At 45.6% G+C, this 20,352-nt stretch overlaps 2 protein-coding genes and 1 long non-coding RNA gene across 14 annotated transcripts in view; 1 reads left to right on the top strand and 2 right to left on the bottom strand.

The window, feature by feature from the left end:
• The window catches only part of KPNA6 (karyopherin subunit alpha 6), a 37,177-nt gene extending 36,951 nt beyond the window's left edge, over positions 1-226 (bottom strand). The window contains exon 1 of the mRNA XM_039836893.1: positions 145-226. Within this exon, the coding sequence (XP_039692827.1) occupies positions 145-148 (4 nt within the window). The 5' untranslated portion in view covers positions 149-226. The remainder of the gene's footprint in view (positions 1-144) is intronic.
• Positions 211-10,410, top strand: LOC120582005 (uncharacterized). Of its 5 annotated transcripts, none has more exons than XR_005647421.1 (3): positions 211-347; positions 467-600; positions 3,396-10,410. It is a non-coding gene; the product is annotated as an uncharacterized LOC120582005 (long non-coding RNA). The 5 variants fall into 5 exon arrangements; XR_005647420.1 differs by lacking the exon at positions 211-347 and having other exon boundaries at positions 355-600; positions 3,396-3,730; positions 8,362-10,410; XR_005647419.1 differs by lacking the exon at positions 211-347 and having other exon boundaries at positions 355-600; positions 3,396-3,730; positions 5,437-10,410.
• Positions 3,241-19,594, bottom strand: TMEM39B (transmembrane protein 39B). 8 transcript variants are annotated; one of them, XM_039836898.1, is made up of 10 exons: positions 19,444-19,571; positions 17,721-17,847; positions 16,990-17,209; positions 16,502-16,584; positions 16,303-16,386; positions 15,828-15,982; positions 9,229-9,565; positions 8,089-8,276; positions 5,058-5,178; positions 3,241-3,698 (listed from the first exon to the last, which is right to left on the bottom strand). In XM_039836898.1, the coding sequence occupies exons 5-10, from the start codon at positions 16,354-16,356 to the stop codon at positions 3,456-3,458; spliced, it is 1,098 nt and encodes a 365-aa protein (XP_039692832.1). In that variant the 5' UTR covers positions 16,357-16,386; positions 16,502-16,584; positions 16,990-17,209; positions 17,721-17,847; positions 19,444-19,571; the 3' UTR covers positions 3,241-3,455. The 8 variants fall into 8 exon arrangements, with proteins under 8 accessions (XP_039692832.1, XP_039692831.1, XP_039692833.1 ...); XM_039836897.1 differs by lacking the exon at positions 16,502-16,584 and having other exon boundaries at positions 19,444-19,594; XM_039836899.1 differs by lacking the exons at positions 17,721-17,847; positions 19,444-19,571 and having other exon boundaries at positions 16,303-16,403; positions 16,990-17,122.
• Between the last annotated feature and the right edge of the window lie 758 nt (positions 19,595-20,352).

The raw sequence follows: 20,352 nt of genomic DNA, 5'->3' as shown, positions 1-20,352 counted from the left end.
CAGCACTCCCGGCCTGGCTTCTCCCACAAACCTATTTGGAGGTGCCTCAGACATTCTCTGCGAATTGGAGACAGGCTGCCGCCAAACCCCAAGACTCGAAACGGCCTCAGCTCGAGTCCCCAGCTGCCTGGTTCCCTTACTCACCCATCGCGGCTCCGCTCGCTTCTACTTGGCGGCGGCAGCGGCGGCAGCTTCAGCGGCAGCTTCAGCAGACAATATGGCGGACCTGCAGGACGGCAGCCCGAAACGGACAAACAACTTAACATTCAACCCTAGGAAGAAATGCGCTCAACCCCTCAGCCTAGTTTACACAGAGGAGCGCTCTTAAAGAGACCGCAGCTACAAAGGTGCGGAATAGGGATGGAATATAAAAAGAGGTGGCTGGAGAGAGACTGGGAAGAATACCTACTAAAGAAAGCGTGCCCAGGAGTTCTCAGCTTTTTCTGCTTCTGTTTCCTCTTTATAGTGAGGTCTCCTCCACTAGAAATGTTTTCTCCCAGAAAATAATCGTTACTTTCATAAAACCAATCATAGACCCTGAGCTGGATATAAATAAGACATCATTTGAAGAGAGGAAGTGACTTGCTCAAGGATATAGAGGTAAGGAAATAAATACATCAAGAGTAAATGGGATTATAATCTTATCGTGAGATTAAAAAGTATAAAAATAATGAGACTGGTGCAGCGCTTTATAGTTATAAGCTATTTCGTTTATCTTCACAGCAAGCTGAGGGAAGGGATTGGTTCTGTATTGTTCTTCACTATCTCTAGCACCTAGTACAGAATCTGGTATATGGTATGTGCTCCACAAATAATTGTTGAATGAATAAACAAAGGAACAGGCCTGTGAGTTACACAAAGCATGGGAAATGATCTCACCTTTTAGAGATGAAGAAATTGAAGCTCTGTGTGTTCGTGTCTTTTGAATCATGGGATTTATGGCTGGTATACATTTGGCCTCTCTTTTTGCATAATGACAAGCCAGTCCTCCTGTTTCCCACCTCACCACAAAGGCTATGTCTTCAAGTCACTGGTCCCTAGAGAGAGCTGTCTTTTGGAAGCAGAATAACAGACCTAGACATCCAGGTCCTGTCACAACAAATTGCCAACTCTAGTAGTATGCCTGGCCCAATAAGGGAAACAATTCAAAAAGCCAACTCTAGAACTCAAGGTCAGGAAAGGGAGTACTGCCACTGCTCTATATTGATCTCTTCATTCTCTCCTGGTCTGTTTTGTCTGCCTCCCCACTGATTTCCTGCCTCCAGGCTATCCCACTTGTACCCACTCTCTCTTTAAAAGGAGATACTTTATCATGTCATTCCTCTGCTTAGCAACTTCCTACTGTCTGCCCTTAGGTAATGCCCAAACATGTCAATCTGACACACAGTCTGGTCCTTATTGGCTTCTTGAGCTACTCTCCACCAGGCAACCCAGGCTCCATCCATATTTGAAATCTTTGGTTCCTTTGCCTATGCTGTTCCCTCTGCTTAGAATGTAATGCCCTCCTTTCCCCCTCGACCATGGGAAAGTGAACTACTCACTTTCAAAACCCAATTCTGCCCTCACCTCCTTCAAAAAACCTCTTTCCAGTCAGGGGTATCTAACCTCTCCATTCCCCAGTGCCCTGGGCACACCTTTTCCTCAGCATTTAGCATCCTAATTTGCTTACAAGGTGTGTCTCTCTCTCAAGGTTGTCTATGGAAGAGACAGTATTGCAGACAAAAAAAAGAGGCACTGCAATAGATTTAACCAAAAGTAACCTCACAGGGTAATCTGATCATAAATTCCTAACTGGGCAGGTCGTGGTTGGCAGTCATATAACTTTTTTAGTAAAATGTTTATCTTTGCCTTAAGCAAGCCCTGTCCATTGTTTTTGTGCATTTAGGTTAACACTTTTGAAATGCCACAGTAATCCCCTTTTTCAGACCTCTCAAAGGCATAACCGCCCTCAAGGGAGCACATAATCTTAACTATCCTGTACCTTACTTTCTTCCATCTTCATGTAATCTTATATTCCCTAATTTCAAGTGCATAAATGAAACTGCAAAACTGCCATTCACTGGAGCATTTGAGATCTTGCTTCCTGTCATTGTCATCAGTTTTGGCTCAAATAAACTTGCATAAATTCTCTACAGCTTTTAGAAATTCTTACCTCAACAGTATCTTACCTCTGTATCTGTCTCTGTGCCTAGCACAATGCTTGCCTCACTAGAAGCACCGAAAACATTTGCTGCATTCCCTGCCTCTCATACACTGCAGTGGACTCAGTTGCATATCCTGTAGTCAAAAAATGCTCAGGGAACACAGGCAGGCTAGATGAGTGGCTGTGTGTCTCCTCTCTTCCCAGCCCCTGAGCTATATGCTCCATAGAAGCCAGGTTGGCCCTCCAAACAGCTTTATGCTTCCATTCTAGCACTGGCCTTGCTCACAAACCCTCCATAGTCTAGAGCCATTCGTCTTCCCTGATCCAGCCCCTGCAGACCTTTCCAGCTTCACCCCACCCCTGCCCCACTTTTATCCTCTCAGCTCTGGGAATCACATTCTGCTTACCCTCCCCAAATACACTAGGATGTTCCAAATTTCTGTGCAATTGCATGTGCCCTTTTTCCTGCTGGAAGTGTGTTTCCCCTCTTGTACACCTAGGAAGTAGCTGATACAACTCAGGCTATCCATCCTCCTCCAAGAAGTTCAGAGAGCATTAAACATTCTTCTCCCTGTGCTACTCTGTACCTGCAACTGTTACACCCACCCCAGTGTAGTATGACTTGTTTCTGTGTCTTGGCATCCTCACCATCTACAACACCTGGCACAGAGCAAGGTCTCAGTGACTGCATGCTGGATCACAACATCACATTCTGCTAGGATAGCAGTGCCTGTCATCTTTTGGAAAGTTTTTGACCGGGCTCTACCTCCTACCTGTGTTACCTTGGATAAGTCACAATAGCTCTCTAAACTCATTCTTTATCTATGGATTAGGAGTGACAGCACCTACCTCCTACAGTTTTCATAAAAGTTGGATTAAGAAAATGCCTGTAATACACATAGAGCAGCATCTGGTACACAGTGTGCATTCGGCGAGCAGCAATCAATACTACCATGACCTCTGGTGCCTCATTTCTCCACTGGAGCAGGCAGAACCCACAGGGGCCCCAGAAGCCACATGTGGAGCTTCCTGTCCCAGAATCCCACACCTCTACACTGTGTGATAGGCAAGAAGGGAAAGAAATACAGGACACAGGCTTATTGGGAGTATAAAAATAGGACTTTTTTTCCCCCTCATAATCACATCAATTATCAAAGAAAGAAACAGTATGTAACAAAAATACAAAGCTCTGGTAGATTTTTTTTGTTTTTTGTTGTTCTTTTTTTGCCCCTCACCCACTCTTCCCCAACAGCCCCTTCCCAGGGAGCCCCTGGCTGCAGCCTGAATGCTGTCCCTGGGGTCACCCTGGAGCTCAAGAGAACCGGTGGTCCAGGTCCCTCTGGGAGCTGGCTGAGTACGAGTAGGCCTTGCCCAATACCAGGCGGTCCCGCAGCAGCTTGAAGAAGGCATAGTAGTTGCTGAAGAGAATGAGTGCCAGAGAGATGGTCTGGTGCCACTTTTCAGATGACACTAAGGAGTACAGCTGGTAGACAATGACAGCGCCCTCCAGCAGCAGAAGGATGTTGTGGATCCGCAGAGGTTTGCTGAAAAAGAACTGCCCAGGAAAGAGTAGGCATAAACTGGCAAGTATGTCCTGGAAACCTGCCTCTCAGAAGGGCTGGGTGGGCCAGTGAAGGGGACAGCTCTTGGAGTCCCTTGCAGACTTGTTTTCTTTCTGTCTAAAGACTGCTGCTTCCCACATAAGTTGTTTAAGATCCTGTTCAACTTCTACCTCCTCCAGGAAGCTTTTCTTGAGAGGTCTTACTCTCTCAAACTTTTTCTGGTCTAAAATCAACACCCTTTTCTATGTGATCCTCCTGGGCACTGTAAGACTTGAACAAATTAGTATCTTATGACATATGCATGGAAGCTATTATACTCTACAGCCTGAATCACTCACTACTTCCATGTGTAGCATCGCCAGCTAGGCCAGAAGCTTCCAACAGATATGGCGATACCTCACTCTTACCTGGTGTTTATAGGGCAAGGCAGATGTAGGGACTCAAGAAAAATTTTCTGATCAGTTCAAAAGAGTGCTCAATGTCTAGGGGATCTTGGTTTCGCAGAGGCCAAGGCACTTAAACCTTAAGAGCTGCTTACAGGGTAGAAGTGGCAGGAAATGGGAGTCCAAGAATCTAGCATGCCAGGCTCGGCTCTGCACCTGACAGGCTACAGGACTCTGGGCAAATCCCTTTTCTGTCTGGGCCAGAGGTCTTTCTCTTGAAGAGATCACACAGGTCAATGATTTCTCCCAACTGTGTTCCTTAGAGCCCCAGGTCTGAGGGGTTATTTCAGAAACTAAAGCAGTGGTGAGTGGGAAGTGAAAGGAGTTCCAACCCTTTCAAATACAGCAGTACCATAAGGTCCTATATATACTGGACTTTAGTCTATGACTGTGCTGGAAAAAGGATTTTGATAGTAAAATAAATAAAAAATAAAACCACTAGCCTAGATGATTTTGAGCAGCCCTTTCCATAGTGTCAGTACCATCAGTGTCCAAATTTCCCAGTAAGGCACGCTTAAACTCTCTTAAACTGATTTTAGTACCTGAAAATGGGGAGAGCCCCGGCATTTCTCCCATATATAAGGTTCCAGTAAAGACTGATGGAAGGGTACATGTGAAGTGCTTACCACAGTGCCTGGCACATAATAAGGAATGATACTTATTATTTTCACCACTAAGAACCCCTCCTTTTATATCATCTTTTCCCACCTCCACCCAATGTTTCTGAAGATCTGCTACCAAGTGAGCTACAGTTGTAAAGTGGTCAATTGTACGGCTGTCCTTGTGCTACACACGTGCACTGTCTTCTTTGACTTGGGAAATACTGCTATGACATCGCCTTCCTGCCCCTCTGATCCTGCTGCTCTCTAGATCAGGTCCCTCCCCTCCTCCCCAAGGGAAAAGACTCACGTGGAACCGGAAGTGGGAGACATCGGAGGGAATGGCCACATTGTAGTGGCCCACTGCTTTGTAGACATTCTTGCTGTGCTTCACCAGCACGCCCTGTGGCCACATGCATTCTTCAGTCCACCTGGAGGCACAGTCCAACAGTGCCCTTTACTCCCAGCTCACCCACAAAAGGGGGTACTGGAAGACTGGGCATGGGGTGACCACTAGGGCTCTACTCCCATTTCTATCACTTAGAGTGACTTTCCTTTTCTGGGTATCAGCTGCCTTCTCTGTAAAATGGGGTTAAGAATCATGAGAAATTCACTGTACTGGGAGTCACAAAGTTTAGGGCTGACATTAATGTTGGAGGGACTGTTAAGAAAACTCTTTTCCTCTCTAGGTGCATTTTCTTCATCTGGTCTCAGTTCTAAACCTCCAGTTGGTCCGTCACACAACTGCAAGTGGTCTTCATTAAATATCAAGCTGAGCCTGACTTTCTCTGCTCAAAACCCACAGAAGGCTATCCAGTGCTCGTGAAGTAAAGTCCCCAAGGATTTGGCATGGCCTCTGAGGCCCTGTGAGGCCTTTCATGACTTCCACCATACAGCTCACACTCAAGCCATTCCGAATTGTTTCTAGCTTCTCCAGCATACCTTACCGCTTTGTGTCTCTGCATATCGCTCCCTTGAACTGGACAGCCTTCCTGATGCCTCATCCTTCTGGCTCTTTTGTCATCTTTCAAAACCCAGGATCTTCTAGAAGGCCTTTCTCAAACTCCCCAGACTTCAGCATCCTTTAACTCTCCCTGAATCCCCTACTACTGGTCCACTTTCCCCAATTTGTCAGTTATTTACTTCCTTGTATTCCTCACTAGGCTAGGAGCCCTTGAGGGAAGGGGTGGTGTCCAATTCATCTCTGTGTCCTCAGAACATGCCACAAGACTTGGCCCAGGAAGGTTTCAGTGAGCAAGTAAATGAGGTGGTGGTACCAAAGAGCTTTCTTCCAATGTTCTGTGAGATCTCCCAGGAACTCTAAGAGTCCTAGGCCAGAGGACTAAAAATCACTGTCTGCAAGAAGCTCAATTTCCTACTCCTGCCTTGTTGATTCATTAATTTCTCATTTATTTAAAGTTGTGGAACAAGCAAAACTAACTCATGGTGAAAGAAAGTGGAAAGGTGGTTGGGGGCTAGAAATGTTTTGTATCTTGATAGGAGATGGGTGTATACGCCCTTCTCAAAATTCAAAGAATTATACACTTTAAGATTTGTACATTTCATTGTATGTAAATTTTGTCTTAAAAAAAGACTATTCACAAAAATGGCAAAAAAATTTGCTGTGGATCTATTATAAGCCAGGCACTCTGCCAGGTGGAAGGAGGTGGATGAGTGCTTGACAGGCAAGGATCATGACTTCCAGGAGCTTTAGTCCTGAAATGACAGGCAAGTAACTAAGCAAACACAGCAGAAAGTGTTAGGTGCAACGATCATGGTATTATGGGACTGTGGAAGCACAGGGGAGGGACACCAAACCTATTCTCGGTGATCAGAAAAGTGTTCCTGGAGGAAGCAAAGTACTAAAAGATGAGTAAGAATTAATCAGGAAAAGAAAGTCGGGACAGAATGTTCCAGGCAAAACATGCATCATGTACAAAAGCTTAGATACAAAAGTGCGCACAGAATTTGAGGTGCTGATGGACAGCAGCAGGAAAGTCAATAGTGAATGAGTGTGTAAAGAGGTTTGGCTTGGCTAGAGCAGAGTATGAGTTGAGGCATAGTAAGAGATGAGGCAGAACAGGCTGGTAAGACCCAGTTCATCAGCTGGGAGCTGTATGAAGGAGCCTGGATCTTATCTGTGGACCGTGGTAAGCTACGGACAGGTTTATCTTCATTTTCAGCCATGTTCTGTCTTTCTACTCCTCCTTACCCTCAGAGCCCAAGGTTAAGGCGAGCCCCTTTTTGGCCCATTTGGCAATGCCCACTCCCTTTCCTGGACCACCTGGTCAGAGGCTGAGATGGACCCTGACTGGCAGAGAGGGCCAACACCAGAAGGCTTGCCTTTGTGGCCTCCTTCTGCATTTCTGCTTCTCGGAGGGCCTACTTTTACAAATCGGTCCTAGGGTGCCTCTTCTCTGCCAGGACTTGTACTGGGTCCAAGACTCACATGTGATTCAGAGGTTGTCCCAGCCTTAAGGAGCTTTCAGTCTAATGGGGCAAAACAGGCAGGGAAATTAGTATAACCTGGGTGAAAAGCACTATGATGCTGGGCTGTAGAAATGCTAGGTACCATAAAGGATGAACCAGGCTGAGGGGAGGACAGGCCAGCACCACAGGGCTCCCAACCAGAGTGACTTCTGCCTTTGCTCTGGGTGCAATGCCATCCTACAGCTGGCTCTCTTTCACCCCACTCATACCATTTATGTACACAGCTATCACCTCCACCAGACTGTGAACTCCTCAAGGATTTCATTTCACTCATTTCCTCTGTGTCTCTTCTTCCCTGGCCAGGAGTCACCATCAGCTAACAGAGCACCATATCCTGTTACCAGACTGATATTTCTAAGGCACACCTTAGAACGGGTCCCTCTGCTATTCAAAACTCTCCATAGCTCCCTTCTGCCTATAGGTCAAAGTTAAGCTCTTCTGTCCAATACATAGCACCAGGCCTGGTATGATAGAAGTAAATGTCTCCCGAAAGAGTAGATGATCTATGATTGAATGGATGAGTAAGCAGATGATAGGAGTGAAGGAATGAATGAATGAATGCATGAGCAAATAAGTTAATGAGTGAATAAATAAGAGTGAATGAGAAAGTCAATGAGTCTATAAATTTATCACTTGACCCGCTCCCATATCTAGTATAGTACGAGTTACCTAAGGACAGGGAACATGCCCATGTTGGGCCCTGCCATACCCAGCTCTGGCCATAGGGCTAGCATACGAGACATGTTCAATAACTATTTGCTGACTGAATGAATGAGTTGAGTGAGGAGATGAGTGACTCCAGACACTGACCAGAAGGGCTGGGGTTGGGAGAGAAGGGTAAGGCAACTCACGGGTGCTGCAGTACGTTGGAGCACAGTGCTGGGTCCACCTTCTGCCAGCAGCCCAAGTGGGCTGCAGCCTTGTGCAGTAGGTCACAGTAGCTGGCAGGCAGCAGGTGCTGCATGAGGATCACTGAGGTGCTGATGGACACCAGTAGGAAGAGCTCGCAGGACCAGCGTTTGTCATAGTAATGTGTGTTCTGGGGGCAGCAGGAGGTGGGTAAGGTCTGGGTTGCCCATAATAGCCTCACTCTCCCTCCCCTTCCCTGATTCTTTCTGCTTCAGAGATCGGGACAGCCCTGGAGAGAACTCAGGATGACCTGAAACCAAAGACCGAACATCTAACAAAAAAAGCTTAATCATGAGCTTAGACCCTGTGCCCACTATTTAGTTTTCTACAAAGAAAAACTGCTCCTACTGCCCACTACTCTGAGCCACAGCAGAGGCTGCAGAGTCTAAGCAAAGGCTGTGGGGTCGAACAGACATGAGTTCAAATCTTGGCTCTGCTGCTTATTAACTATGTGACCTTGGGCAAGTCATTTCATTTCCCTATGCTCTAGTTTCCTCATCTGTTAAGTGAGGATAAGAGTAACTACCAACCACCTCTGAGAGGCATTTAGAGCATTATAATACTCGTGAAATCTCTTCTGCTCAAGAGACTTAAGATCTCTCAGTCTCAAATCATTCAGTGCAGTCCAGCCTTGGAGAAATGTTTTAAGCCTACAGTCAGCTGGGGTGGTACCTTCCCAGAACACCATACAAGCTAGAGAGAGCAAGCACAGGCTTTTGGAGTCACTCAGATCTGGATGAATCTTGGCTTTCTTACTTAATGATAAAGCAGATATTGTGACATGCCTGTGCCAAAACAGCCAAATTGAAATACAAGTCACTGCTCTTTGTTATCAAGTATTGTGAACAACAATGCCACGTTCTCCTCATTGGCTGGGTGACCTTGTGCAGGCTACTTCTTTTCACTGAGCCTCATCCTCTCCACTCTAAAACGGAGGCAGTAGTTCTCTAGCCCTCGAGAGAACATACGGAATCCCATCAAAAACAGCAGAGTTATTTCTGCAAGCAGGAAGGCTTCTGTGGGGTAGGCAATGGGGTAAGGCCCCAGGCAGGTCCTTTCCCTCCTGGGGTTGAGCTACGCACCTTCACGAACCAGACAGGCACAAAGGCCACGTAATAGGCACTCAGCATGGAGCTGACCAGCACTTCCTTCATGCGCCAGTTGAAGTCCATCTTGAGGAACTCCACCTCGCTGCGGATGAGGCTGGGCGACAGGCAGCAGGCATGGGTGGGCATGGCATCTGGGCCATACAGCTGCCGTGTGTGCTGCTTCCATGTCTCCCGCAGCGTCAGCAGGTAGTCCCGGCTCCGCGCCAGGCTGCTGACAGCCTCCCGGGGACCCATGGAAGCCATGTGGCTGAAGAGGTTTGTCTTCCGAAAGTCACAGTTCAGCTGCAGGAACGGAATGTACATCCCAAACCTGCTGGGGAAGACACTGATGAGGGCAGGCCTGCACATGGGCCAGGATCCCAATCCTCAGCCAATGAGGGAATCCTTCTTTTCTCCCTGGGCCTTAGCTCTCTTGGCTGCTCTGAGGGGAGAATTTACCCATCTTTCCATCCATCCATCTTCCCACCCAATGGTCAGTCATTCAGCACATGTATTAGCATTGAGTGCATGTCGAGCACTGTGCCCAGCATCAGGGATACAGCAGGAAGCGAAGGATGAGCCCCTGCCCTCACAGTCTATTGATGACTAACAGTAATAACAGACCACAGTTGTTAGGCACGACCTACGTTCCAGAGACTGTACTAAATGCTTTATGTGCATCCTCTTTTTCTTCTAAGAATACTATGCATTACATACTGTTATTTTGTGCCTTTTTCAGCTGAGGAAGTAATAGGACTGGGATTCAAACCCAGAACTTTCTGGTATCAAAGATCAGGGCAGATACTCCATAGATACTGAGCAATTAATCCATTTAAAATGTACACAGCACCACAAAAGAAAGGTGTAAGTCGTTATGAACATGTATTAGAGGCAGGTCTTAGTGTGCAGAGAAGGGCAGTTCAGCAACAGTATTTACTGCGTGCCTGTTACGTGCCACACACTGAAATAGGCCCTTGAACAGTACAGATCTCTTTCTCTGAGCAGTACCCTTAGGTTAGGGCTGGAGCTGATTAGATAAAGGGTGTTTTGAGTGTATGGCTGGTATCATTTTGAGGACAAAACTAGATGGACCTATAGTCCAGAAGGGTAGATAATTATAAAACATGGGTAAGTGCTTGAAACTAATAATAAAATAAAGTGCCAAAAAAAAAAAAAGTGGGTAAGTGCCAAGCACAGTACATGGAACATCGTAGTAGGTGCTTTTATAGGCATTTCTTTTTTTAGCTGGGGGCTTCTCAATTTCCCCAGACCCAGAAGGGTCCCTGGAGGGCTGTCCCCAGATGTTAGGGCCAATGAGAATGCTATGTTTTCTTTCTTTTTTTTTTTAACAATAATTTTCTCTTTTGCTGTTTTCTGAGGTTCCAAGAAGGGAAACAGGAGTGTCCATAGGCAAGCAATTTGCTGCTTTGGGTTTTGCTTTCTGTCTATAAAATGGGGATGCTACCATTCCCCCTGGGGTAAGGTTAAGTAAGATAATTTAGAGAATTGTAGTTGAGAGCATAACCTCTGGGGTCAAATAGGCCAGGATTAAAATCCCAGCTCTTCCACTTACTAGTGCTGGGATTTAGGGCAAGTTATTCAACCTCTATGAGCTCAGTGTCCTTAACCTGCCTTAAGTTTGTATTGATTTCCTATGCTCAACCAGGGATTATGCTAATGTTTTCATAAATATTCTATTTTAATCTTTCCAACAACCCCCTCAGTGTGGTGCCTGGCTCAGAGTAGAAGATCAACATAATTTTGTTTAGAAAAGAAAAAGGCCAGTGATTCCGCAGAACAGGGAAGAAGACTGAAATGGGATTCCCAAAACACTCTTCAGGATACCCGTGCGAAGAAGTGGGTGGAGCACCTACATGAACATACAAGGGATTCAGAGTCAAATTTAAGGGTGAGTACTTGAGAATCTCCCTGGCTTTTACTCTCAGAACTGCAGATACAATTAAATTATGTGGAAACAGTAAGTGACTGCTCTGACAGGTCACAAGTTATGAGCAACTTCACATGCAAGATGGCAGATTCCCTCTCATTCTCTCCACCCAAGACACGACAGTAGAAAATAAATCAGTATCAGCAAAAAGAATGGGAGTAGGGAGTTATCAGTACACAAGTGATTTTGACAAATTTAGGAAGCAGACAGAAACATGTTGACAGATGAGGAAGCCATTGTCTAGAGCAGTGCTGTCCAACAGAAATATAATGAGTCACATATGTAATTTAAAATTTCTGATAGACCACAACAGATAAAATTAATCTTAATACTCCATTTTACTTAATGCAATATATGCAAAATATTATTTCAACATGTAATCATTGTTTATAAATGAGATGATTTACTTACTTTCTTTTTTCATACTAAGTCTTCAGAATCCAGTGTGTATTTTACACTTATAGCATATCTCAATTCAAACTAGTCGATTTCGAATGTTCAATAACAATAGGCGACTAGAAGCTACTACACTGGATGTCGTAGGTCTAGAACATGCCATGAAAGGGCTGCACTGGCAGTAGGAGCTTATCTACCCAGAGTGACCCAAGAGAGAGGCTCTGGCTTAAAACGGGTACATTTGATAGAGAGTAGAAGTGAGACACGAGGCTGAACAAATGGAATGAAATAAAGACTTCTATTTATGTATAAGAATCAGTCCCTTTATTCTCTTACATACCTCATACAACCTACCCTAAAAAATTTTTTTCTAAAGAAACTGAATAAAGTGTGGAAAATTGAGTTCTCTAACAGAGGCATCCTAGAGTAACACCCCACCCCCTTTCTGGCCTATGGGAGACCACAACCCGACAACGGGCATCTTACTCAATCATTCGAAAGCAAAGTTTGCCAGTCAGTGTGCCCTGCCCTCAGAAATCCCAGTCAAACCTATTCATGTATAAATGGCAGAGGGAGGGAAAATGCACTCCAAGCTACTCAGTCCTTTATTCTTAAATATAAATAGACAACCAAAGAAACCAACTATATTTAGAAAAGTAGCAATATGAAAAAGTAAGACTGACCATGGTGGGGTGACAAAATTGGGGGAACATAAGAAAATTTCAAAACAAGAACAGAATGCTATGAGAAAAGAATAATCAGAAAACAACAAAGAGGTCTTAGAGATAAAAAATATATATATATATATGATTGCTGGAAAAAAAAAACTCAATAAAAAAGCTGGAAGATAAAGTTGAGGAAATCTCCCTAAGGCAAAGTAAAAAGAGAAAGAACAGAGAGAAAGAGAGAGAAAGACAGAGAAAGAAAGAAGGGAAGGAGATGGAGAAAGGGAGAGAGATGAGAAAAATGAGGGAAAATATGAAAGAAAATAGAAGAGGAACATATGACCGATCTATAAGATCTACTATCTGATGAACAGAGGTCCAGAGAGAACAAAATATGGAAGGGAAGATATTATCAAGGAAATAACAAGAAAATTTCCTTGAGCTGAAGAAATACCTAAATCTCCAGTTTAAAAAGTCTTAGAGTACTGATAAGATTAATGAGAGAAGTTCCACACCAGCACATCCTTGTGAAATTTCAAATATTCAAGATAAACGGAATATCCTAAAGCTTTTAGAAAGGAAAAAAGGCAAGTCATCTACAAAGTTATTGGATTCAAACTGGCATCGGTCTTCTCAGTAGAAACACTGAATGCTAGAGACAATGGAGGAGTATCTTCAAAATTCTGAGAGAATACGAATTTGAATTTAGAAATCTATATTCAGCCTAACTATCAATCAAGTATAAGGGCAGAACGAAGGCATTTTTAGACATGCAAGAACTATGTATATACCTCCCACGTACCCACTGTTAAGGAAATTACCTGATAGTGCACTCCAGCAAAATAAGGGAGAAAACCAAGAAAGAGGAAGACATGGGATCCAGGAAACAGTGGATCCAACCCAGGAGGGCAGCGTAGGTAAGTCCCAGGCTGAGAGCTGCACAGCAGGCCTAAAGAGCAACCACTCCAGACTGGAGCAGGAGGATGAAGGGCTCCAGGAGGGATGTCTTTGGGGGGGGAAAAATGAACTCCAGGCAACAGGTAGCATAATTGAGAGGCTGGATAAACTTGAGGATATGTTGAAGGCCCATCATTCTTTTGTCAACAAGAAAAAAGAAAGGCAATTAGAAACTCCAAGAAAAATAAAAAGCTGTATAAGAAACGTAAAATCTAAATATGAAGCAAACTAAAATATGACATGATTTTAAGCAATTGATGGAACATAAGAAAAGAGAAACCATTTGACCTTGACACTAGAACATTCTTTTTTTCAAGAGGCCCAAGATTATAACTCAGTAACTATAAAGGAATGTCATCTATGCATACTACTTGGCCCTACGGTGAATGATATTTTCATATTCACAATAATATCAAGGCTACTTATTGGCTTTTAATTTTTATAATTAGCCTTAGACAAAGAATGAAAGACTTAAATGTAATTATATACAAGAATGTGAATGTCAAGCTTGACAGTATGAGTATGGCTGCCAGGAGGTGAGAGGAAGAGGGGAGTACAAGTGGATGGGGAGGGTTTCTAATATTCTCACCTTACATAAAAGGGATTAATATGCTATTGTTGATGGAATAAAAAATACAGGCATACTCATATTACTGAAGAAGATAACCAATAGAAAACTAAAAATAATAAGTTAGCAAACACTGTAAACAGTAGGGATGGAAGGGTGAACAAAATCTTTATCTGTCACTGCATGAGTGCATGTATGCATATGTATTATCTGAGTGTGTGTTATACCTGTAAATGCAAAGAACATTTATTTCCAGGATATACAAGAAACCAGAAATATTGGTGGCTACCTCTGGGAAGGGAAACTGGGTAGCTGGGAAACAGGAGTCAAGGGGAGACTTTTTCATTCATATTCTTTTATACCTTTTGAACTATGTAAACCTATTATCCCAACTATAAAATCAATAAATACATTTTTTAAAAGAATGAACAAGAGTATAAGGATACTAGAATTATGGAGGTAACTCAACAAACATTTAAAAAACCAGAAACAATGACAGAGATTGCTTTTGAGAAGTATGACTAAAACTCTGGTGGGTGGGGTTGGAGGCTGTTTTTCAAATTTTTAGCCTACTGGATTTGACTTTTTAAATAAGGTATGAGTATTATGTTCATAAAAATTTTTAAATTAAAAAAAAAAGCAAAATATGAACTTTGGGTGATGTCTGTATCCAAGGAGAATGGATTCATGAGCTAGTAATCAAAGAGTCAAATGAAGGTGACTGTTCACAGTTTTAATCAGTACAACCATTTTGGAGGGCCATTTATTAATATCTATAAAAAATATAATGGATATACCTTTTAGTACAGTAATTCTACTGGGAATCTGTTGTACAAAAATATTGGACAAGTGTGAAAAGATGTATGCAAAAGAATGTTCCCTGCCTCACTGTTTCAAATAATGAGAAGCTAGAACTAAAAAATCGGCCAACAGAAGACAAAACAAATTGTGAAAAATCTACATAATAGAATACTATGAGGCCATTAAAAAAAAGTGAGGCAGACCTATGTGTATTGCCATGGAAAAATATCCAAGTTATCTGATTATGTGAAAAATAAATAAATTGTACATCATACATAGTAAAAATTCATTTTTGTTTTTAAATAAGTATATGTGTATGTGTTCTTGCACAGAAAAAATATGGAAGGATACGCTGTAAATAATGGTTTTCTGTGGGACTGAGATTATGTAGACTCTTATTTTCTAAAAAGCTTCTGTAAAGTTTAATGTTTTTATATGACATGTCACTCTTCCACTTAAAAACTAGATACAACTGAAACAAGAGTGACAGGGCTCCTCCCATGACAGTGCCATTTCGGTCATGCAGGGTAGAGAGAGAAGTGTCCAGCTCTGAATTTTCCTAGGAAGCTCATGAACCAGAAAGCTTGGGGGCGAGGAAATGACTGTTAATGCCCAGGTGTCCAGGGGCCTGCCCCAGGAACAGCCAAAGTGGACACCTTGCCAAAGCCCGCCCCAATTCTAGGACAGAAAGAGGTAGTGCTGGGCTCCTCCCAGACACTGTCTCTCCATCCTCAGCAATCTGGTTCTCACAAGATGGAGGGAATGAGTGAGCAAAACAGACACAAAGACAGACATACATACACACATGCACGTGCAGATACACACACGTGCTTCATGCACAGACACCCAAAGACATGCACACAGACCTGGGGAAAGTACTGAGAGCTTAAAACACTGAGATACACAAAAGAGACCAAGAGAGACAACTAGAGAGAGAGGAAAAGAGAAGAGAGGGAGACAAGGCCCATGCACTCCCACTCAGGAAAGTTCCCTTGGGGTATATACTCAGATCTGAATTCCATTCTGACCTCCCCCTCGGTGGCACCTTGGGTAAATTATGCCATCTCAGTTTCTGCTCCTGCAAAAGAAGGCTAATCATCCTGATCTCAGGGGGATGTTGTTAGACAATGTGTGGGGGACACTGTTGCTGCCCTGCCTATGAGACTTCCAGGTGTGGGGGCCAGGTGACCCAGTCACCCTCAGGGCAGAGGCCAGGAAGCAGGTGTTAGGCAGTGAGGGGTGAAGTGAGGGTACTCACGGATAGCAGAGGAACAGGAGGTTCAGGAAGGAGTAGGTCCTGAAGAGGTGGATGAGGGAGCGGCACAGACTCCAGCCTGTTGCCGTGAGAACGGTGAAGCGGGTGAGGAACAGCAGGATGGAGCGAAAGAGGGAGACCTTCCCCCTCTGAGAAGCCTGAGTCAGGGCGAGATAGGACCGGATGGGGCCTTGGATGGAGGCCATGGGCGGCTGTGCCTGAATCCCTCCCAGCATGGTCTGTGATCCCACCCAGGGAAATGTGGGGCAGCAGGCTAGGCAGAACCTGGCAAGATGAATCCTTCTCCTTAATACCCAGTAAACTCTAAGAGCTAATGGGATGTGAGTTAATGTTCTTTCAACAAGTCCAAAGGGAGCCCCAAGGAAATGCCTCAGGACTGAAGGGCTCAGCATTGTCTCTTTGGCACCCCCAGGGGAAAGAGGAGTCCCAAAGTCCCCAGGCTCTAGAACCCAATCACCTCCTTCACGATGGACCCAATGAAGCGGCGGCCCAGAACAATGGTGGTCACCATCAGCAAGTTGAAGTCGATCAGGTGGAAGTTCTGTCAGGGGGCAGAGGCTGGGGGTCACATGAGCCCCCTGCCCACATACACATTTTTCTCATACCCACCTCCCCCTGCCCAGTTCTTTCCATAGGGACTGTCCCCACTCTCTGACCTTTATAGGTCTCCAGCTGAGTCAGGCCAGGAAATTACCTAGAGGAGAAGAACAGGACCCAGAGGAGGGAAGTGGGACCGTCCCTGGAGATAAGAGAGTGGTATGTGAGCCCTCTTGCTCTGATCACCCATGCCCGTCCCTGAACCTCTCTTTCCACACTGAGATCTTTCCACTCCTTGAAACGGTCATGGATGCTTGTGGCTCATCTCCCCCACAGGACTTAACTGTGCTCCTTTGGGCAAAATTTGCCAGTTTCATCTGTTACACTTACAATGCCTAGTCTGGTGCTGAGCACACTAGGGGTGAATGTTCAGAAATCACCAGTTTCCTGTTTCTTCTACATCTCCCATGCCTAGCAGGAGGCCAAGTGAACAAGGTGCTAGGTAAGCTATGCTAAACTGAAGAGAGACACACACACACACACACACACACACACACACACACACACACACACACACACACACAGATGGTCCTAGCTGGGCACCTACCAGGGAGGTGTGAGAGGGTGGGTGAGAGGGCGGGTACCACCACACTGTCTTGTAGATGTTGATGTAGTGAACGAAGAGGGCTATGAGCTGGCAGAAGAAGAGCTGCAACTCAAACAGAATGCTAGCCTGGACTGGCAGCTCGGGGATCTTGCAGTGCTGCAGAGGCACGACCGTCTGGGTGGCCAGTGGGGGGCTGGAGAGGCCCGTTCCAGGACTGCTCCTAGGGGTAAGGAGGGAACAACATTAGGAGCTAATATGAGAACCCTACCAAGAAGGGCTTCTGGGGCACAGGATTATGGGGTAGGGTCAGAAAAAGCAGTTAATGGCACAGGAGGGAGTCCTTCTAATCCTGCCTGTCACACAAATGAGCTGACAGGGCTTTTCCTATTCCTAACTTTGTTCAGGCTTTCCAACATTCCCCAGGAAGGAAACAATTATTAGGTTCATTTTACAGATGAGTAAAAGGAGGCCCAAAGAGAGAGGACACCTTGTCTAAGCCACCAGCAAATCAGGAGAACTGTAACTGGAATCCAGGCCTTTGGGCTTATTATACTATATCCCACTGCAGCTGTCCAAGTGACCACTGTCTAGGTCTTTTCTGCTGCTCACTGCCTTCTGAGCCTCCATCTGGCATCTGGAGTATCACATCCCAGAGCTTAGTCAGGGACAGCTTTGTCCATACAGCCCCTGTGAGCACACAGTGAGGAGAAAGAGGCAGAAAGGTGGTTTACCTGGTGCGGGAACGGACACTGGTGACTGATGCACTGGAAGTGTGGCCCCCACCAGAGCCCCCTGAGGATCCTGGCTCACAGAGTGGATTTCGACAGTAGGATGTCCTGTTGGGACCTCTTCGTCCTCCTGTGGGACTCAACATAAAGTAGATCCTCAAGCCAGAGGGCATATATCAAGGATAACAACCATGATACTGGCTACCTGGTATCTCATTTTATCATTTAATCACAGAGACCTATGATCTGGCCCCTGCCTACCTCTTCAACCTTATCTCCTACCATTCTCAGCATCACCCCCATGCTTCGGCCATCCTGGCCTTTCTTCCCTTAAGCAAACTAAGCTGGTTGCTACCTCTTGTACTTGCTGTCTTTTTCGTATGGAAAGCCCTTCTCAGATTGGCATTTTTGAAGTATCTGTCCCCGTAACTCTTTATCTTTGTGTTCACAATAATTAACTTTTAGAGTTCATCTTATTCGTTTATTAACAAGTTTATTGACTGTCTTACCCACTAGAAAGGAAGGTCAGTGAAGTCACCAATCTTTCTGTTGTATCCCCTCTCCCTACCACAGCACCCAGCATTAAGTGCCCAATAATTAGATAATGAGTGAATGAACTCAACAAGGTAGATTTTCCACAGATTAGGAAACTGAGTTTACACTGAGTCATAGGTAGTTTGGGGGTCTGGGTCCTGTGCTCTTGGCTCTGGTATACACTGCCCCATTCGGATACTACACAGCTTCTGTGGGCTTATTAATTCTGGGTATCCTTGAAGCTTTTTCCTCCAGGGCCCAAGATCCAGCTCAATGGGCTCCCTGGTGTCTCATGGTCAAGACCCAGGACCTAAGCACATGGTCAGGGATGTGGGCTTTGGGAGAATGCTGTGGTTGTGGACCCAAAACTTGGACCCACAATCTATTCCTTTAGGCTTAGCAGTCTAGCCCAAGCCCCAAGGCACCATCCTGCACAAAGTTTCTAAGCACCACCCCAGGCCTGTTCATATCCGTTCAGGGGCAACTGGCCACGCCCAAACCCTTTGCCCTTGTTCCTCAGCTGGGAAGCTTTTCCCACAGTTCTCCAGAAAGTACTTGTCCAGGAACTCTGACACCAACCAGCCCCCAGCTCAGTAGCTCTGTTCATACACTATTACACTTGGCTGAGAAGATCCCACACAACCATCCTCAGGCCATAAGATCTGCCCACACTTACTCTCCTCTCTTTAGAAGCTCTTCACCCACATAAAGCCCTTCAGCTTAGAAGCCCCGCCTACACACAACTGTCAGCCCAGAAAACCCGTCCGCAAACCAATAAAAGCTCTGTCTGCTCCTAAGTCTCGATCCGGAATGAGCTCCCTAACTCTAGGTCTCCTTCCCGTCCCACCACCCCCAGAACAAAGCCCTTATAACCCACAAAGTTCGCCCCAATACCAGCGCCTACGGCCCAGGAGCTCCGCCCCTAGCACTAAGGTCCCGCCCCCACGCCTAGCCCTGGTGAGCCGGTCCTCACAGAAGCCCAAGCCCCAACAAGCCTCCTTCAACTGGCCAGTCCCCCATAAGAGAAGCCCCGCTCGGCAAAACGACAGGAGGGGGCGGGGTCCCTCTGCGCCCGCATCCCCTCCTCCTCCCCTCGCCAGGATCCTGTCCGCGTTGGGGGAGCAATTGGGAGCTGGCCATCCCAATCCTGTACCCGCCCGTTCCTGGGGAGAGCCGGACCTGCTCTGCTTACCCATCTCCTCCCCCCGGCGCTCTCCGCTTCGCCGCCGCAGCTCCTGCCGGCAATATGTCGGAGGCGACGGCGGCCGGGAGAGGACTAACAGCCGCAGCCCAGTCCCTGGGTATCAGCCGCGCGCTCCCGCCTCGCCGCCAAATTTACATACAAGGCGGGCTAGAAGCTGGGAGCGCGCTTCTTAAAGGGGCCGCCGGGACAAAGGAGGGGCCGGCACACTCTTTGTCTTGCAATCCCCCACGCCCTTCCTGCAGCTGCTGCTGAGGAAATCTGAGAGGCAGTGAAACCCATCTCCTGCTCTTCCATGCGTGCTTTCTCCAGCATCTCTTCAGGCCCGAGGGAGGGAGGCTGGAACCCGCCTCTCTTCTCAGTTCCTGCCCGAGATGGACTGTATTCATGAATGGCCCACGGGCGCCTCAAACTCAACTCAACTTGGGCTGTTACCTTTTTCTTCAACCTTATTGCTCTTTGGTCCACCCCAGTCAAAACCTGGGTATCATTTCCCCGTTTCTCTCAGTCCCCACATTTAATCTTTTATCTAGTCTTGCTGACCCTAAGATCTAAATATTTCTTATGCTCTGATGACCCTACTCTCCTGCCATCACCAGTTCAAATCTTGACTCTGCCAGTTTCAACCCTTGAAATTGTTACTTGTTCTTTACAGTGAGGCTGGTAATATTCACCTTATAGGTCTTGGTGAGGATTAAATGAGAAAATGCATGTAGAAGTCTGCATTTATAACATTTATAACATTTATAAATGTTAGCCATCGTTATGATGATGTATGGCAAGCACTTAACACAGAGGAAGCACTCAGTTAATTAGCTACTACTACTAATTATTGTCTTCCCTTATAATACTTATAAACTGTGTTAATCCCTTGGTAGCGCCATCATTTAGCACAGTGCT

Source organism: Pteropus medius, unplaced genomic scaffold (genome assembly GCF_902729225.1).
Source record: "Pteropus medius unplaced genomic scaffold, Ma_sr-lr_union100, whole genome shotgun sequence".
Classification (NCBI taxonomy): Eukaryota; Metazoa; Chordata; class Mammalia; order Chiroptera; family Pteropodidae; genus Pteropus; species Pteropus medius.
The sequence above is the reverse complement of the archived record's forward strand: the minus strand, read 5'-3'. Positions and strand labels throughout refer to the sequence as shown.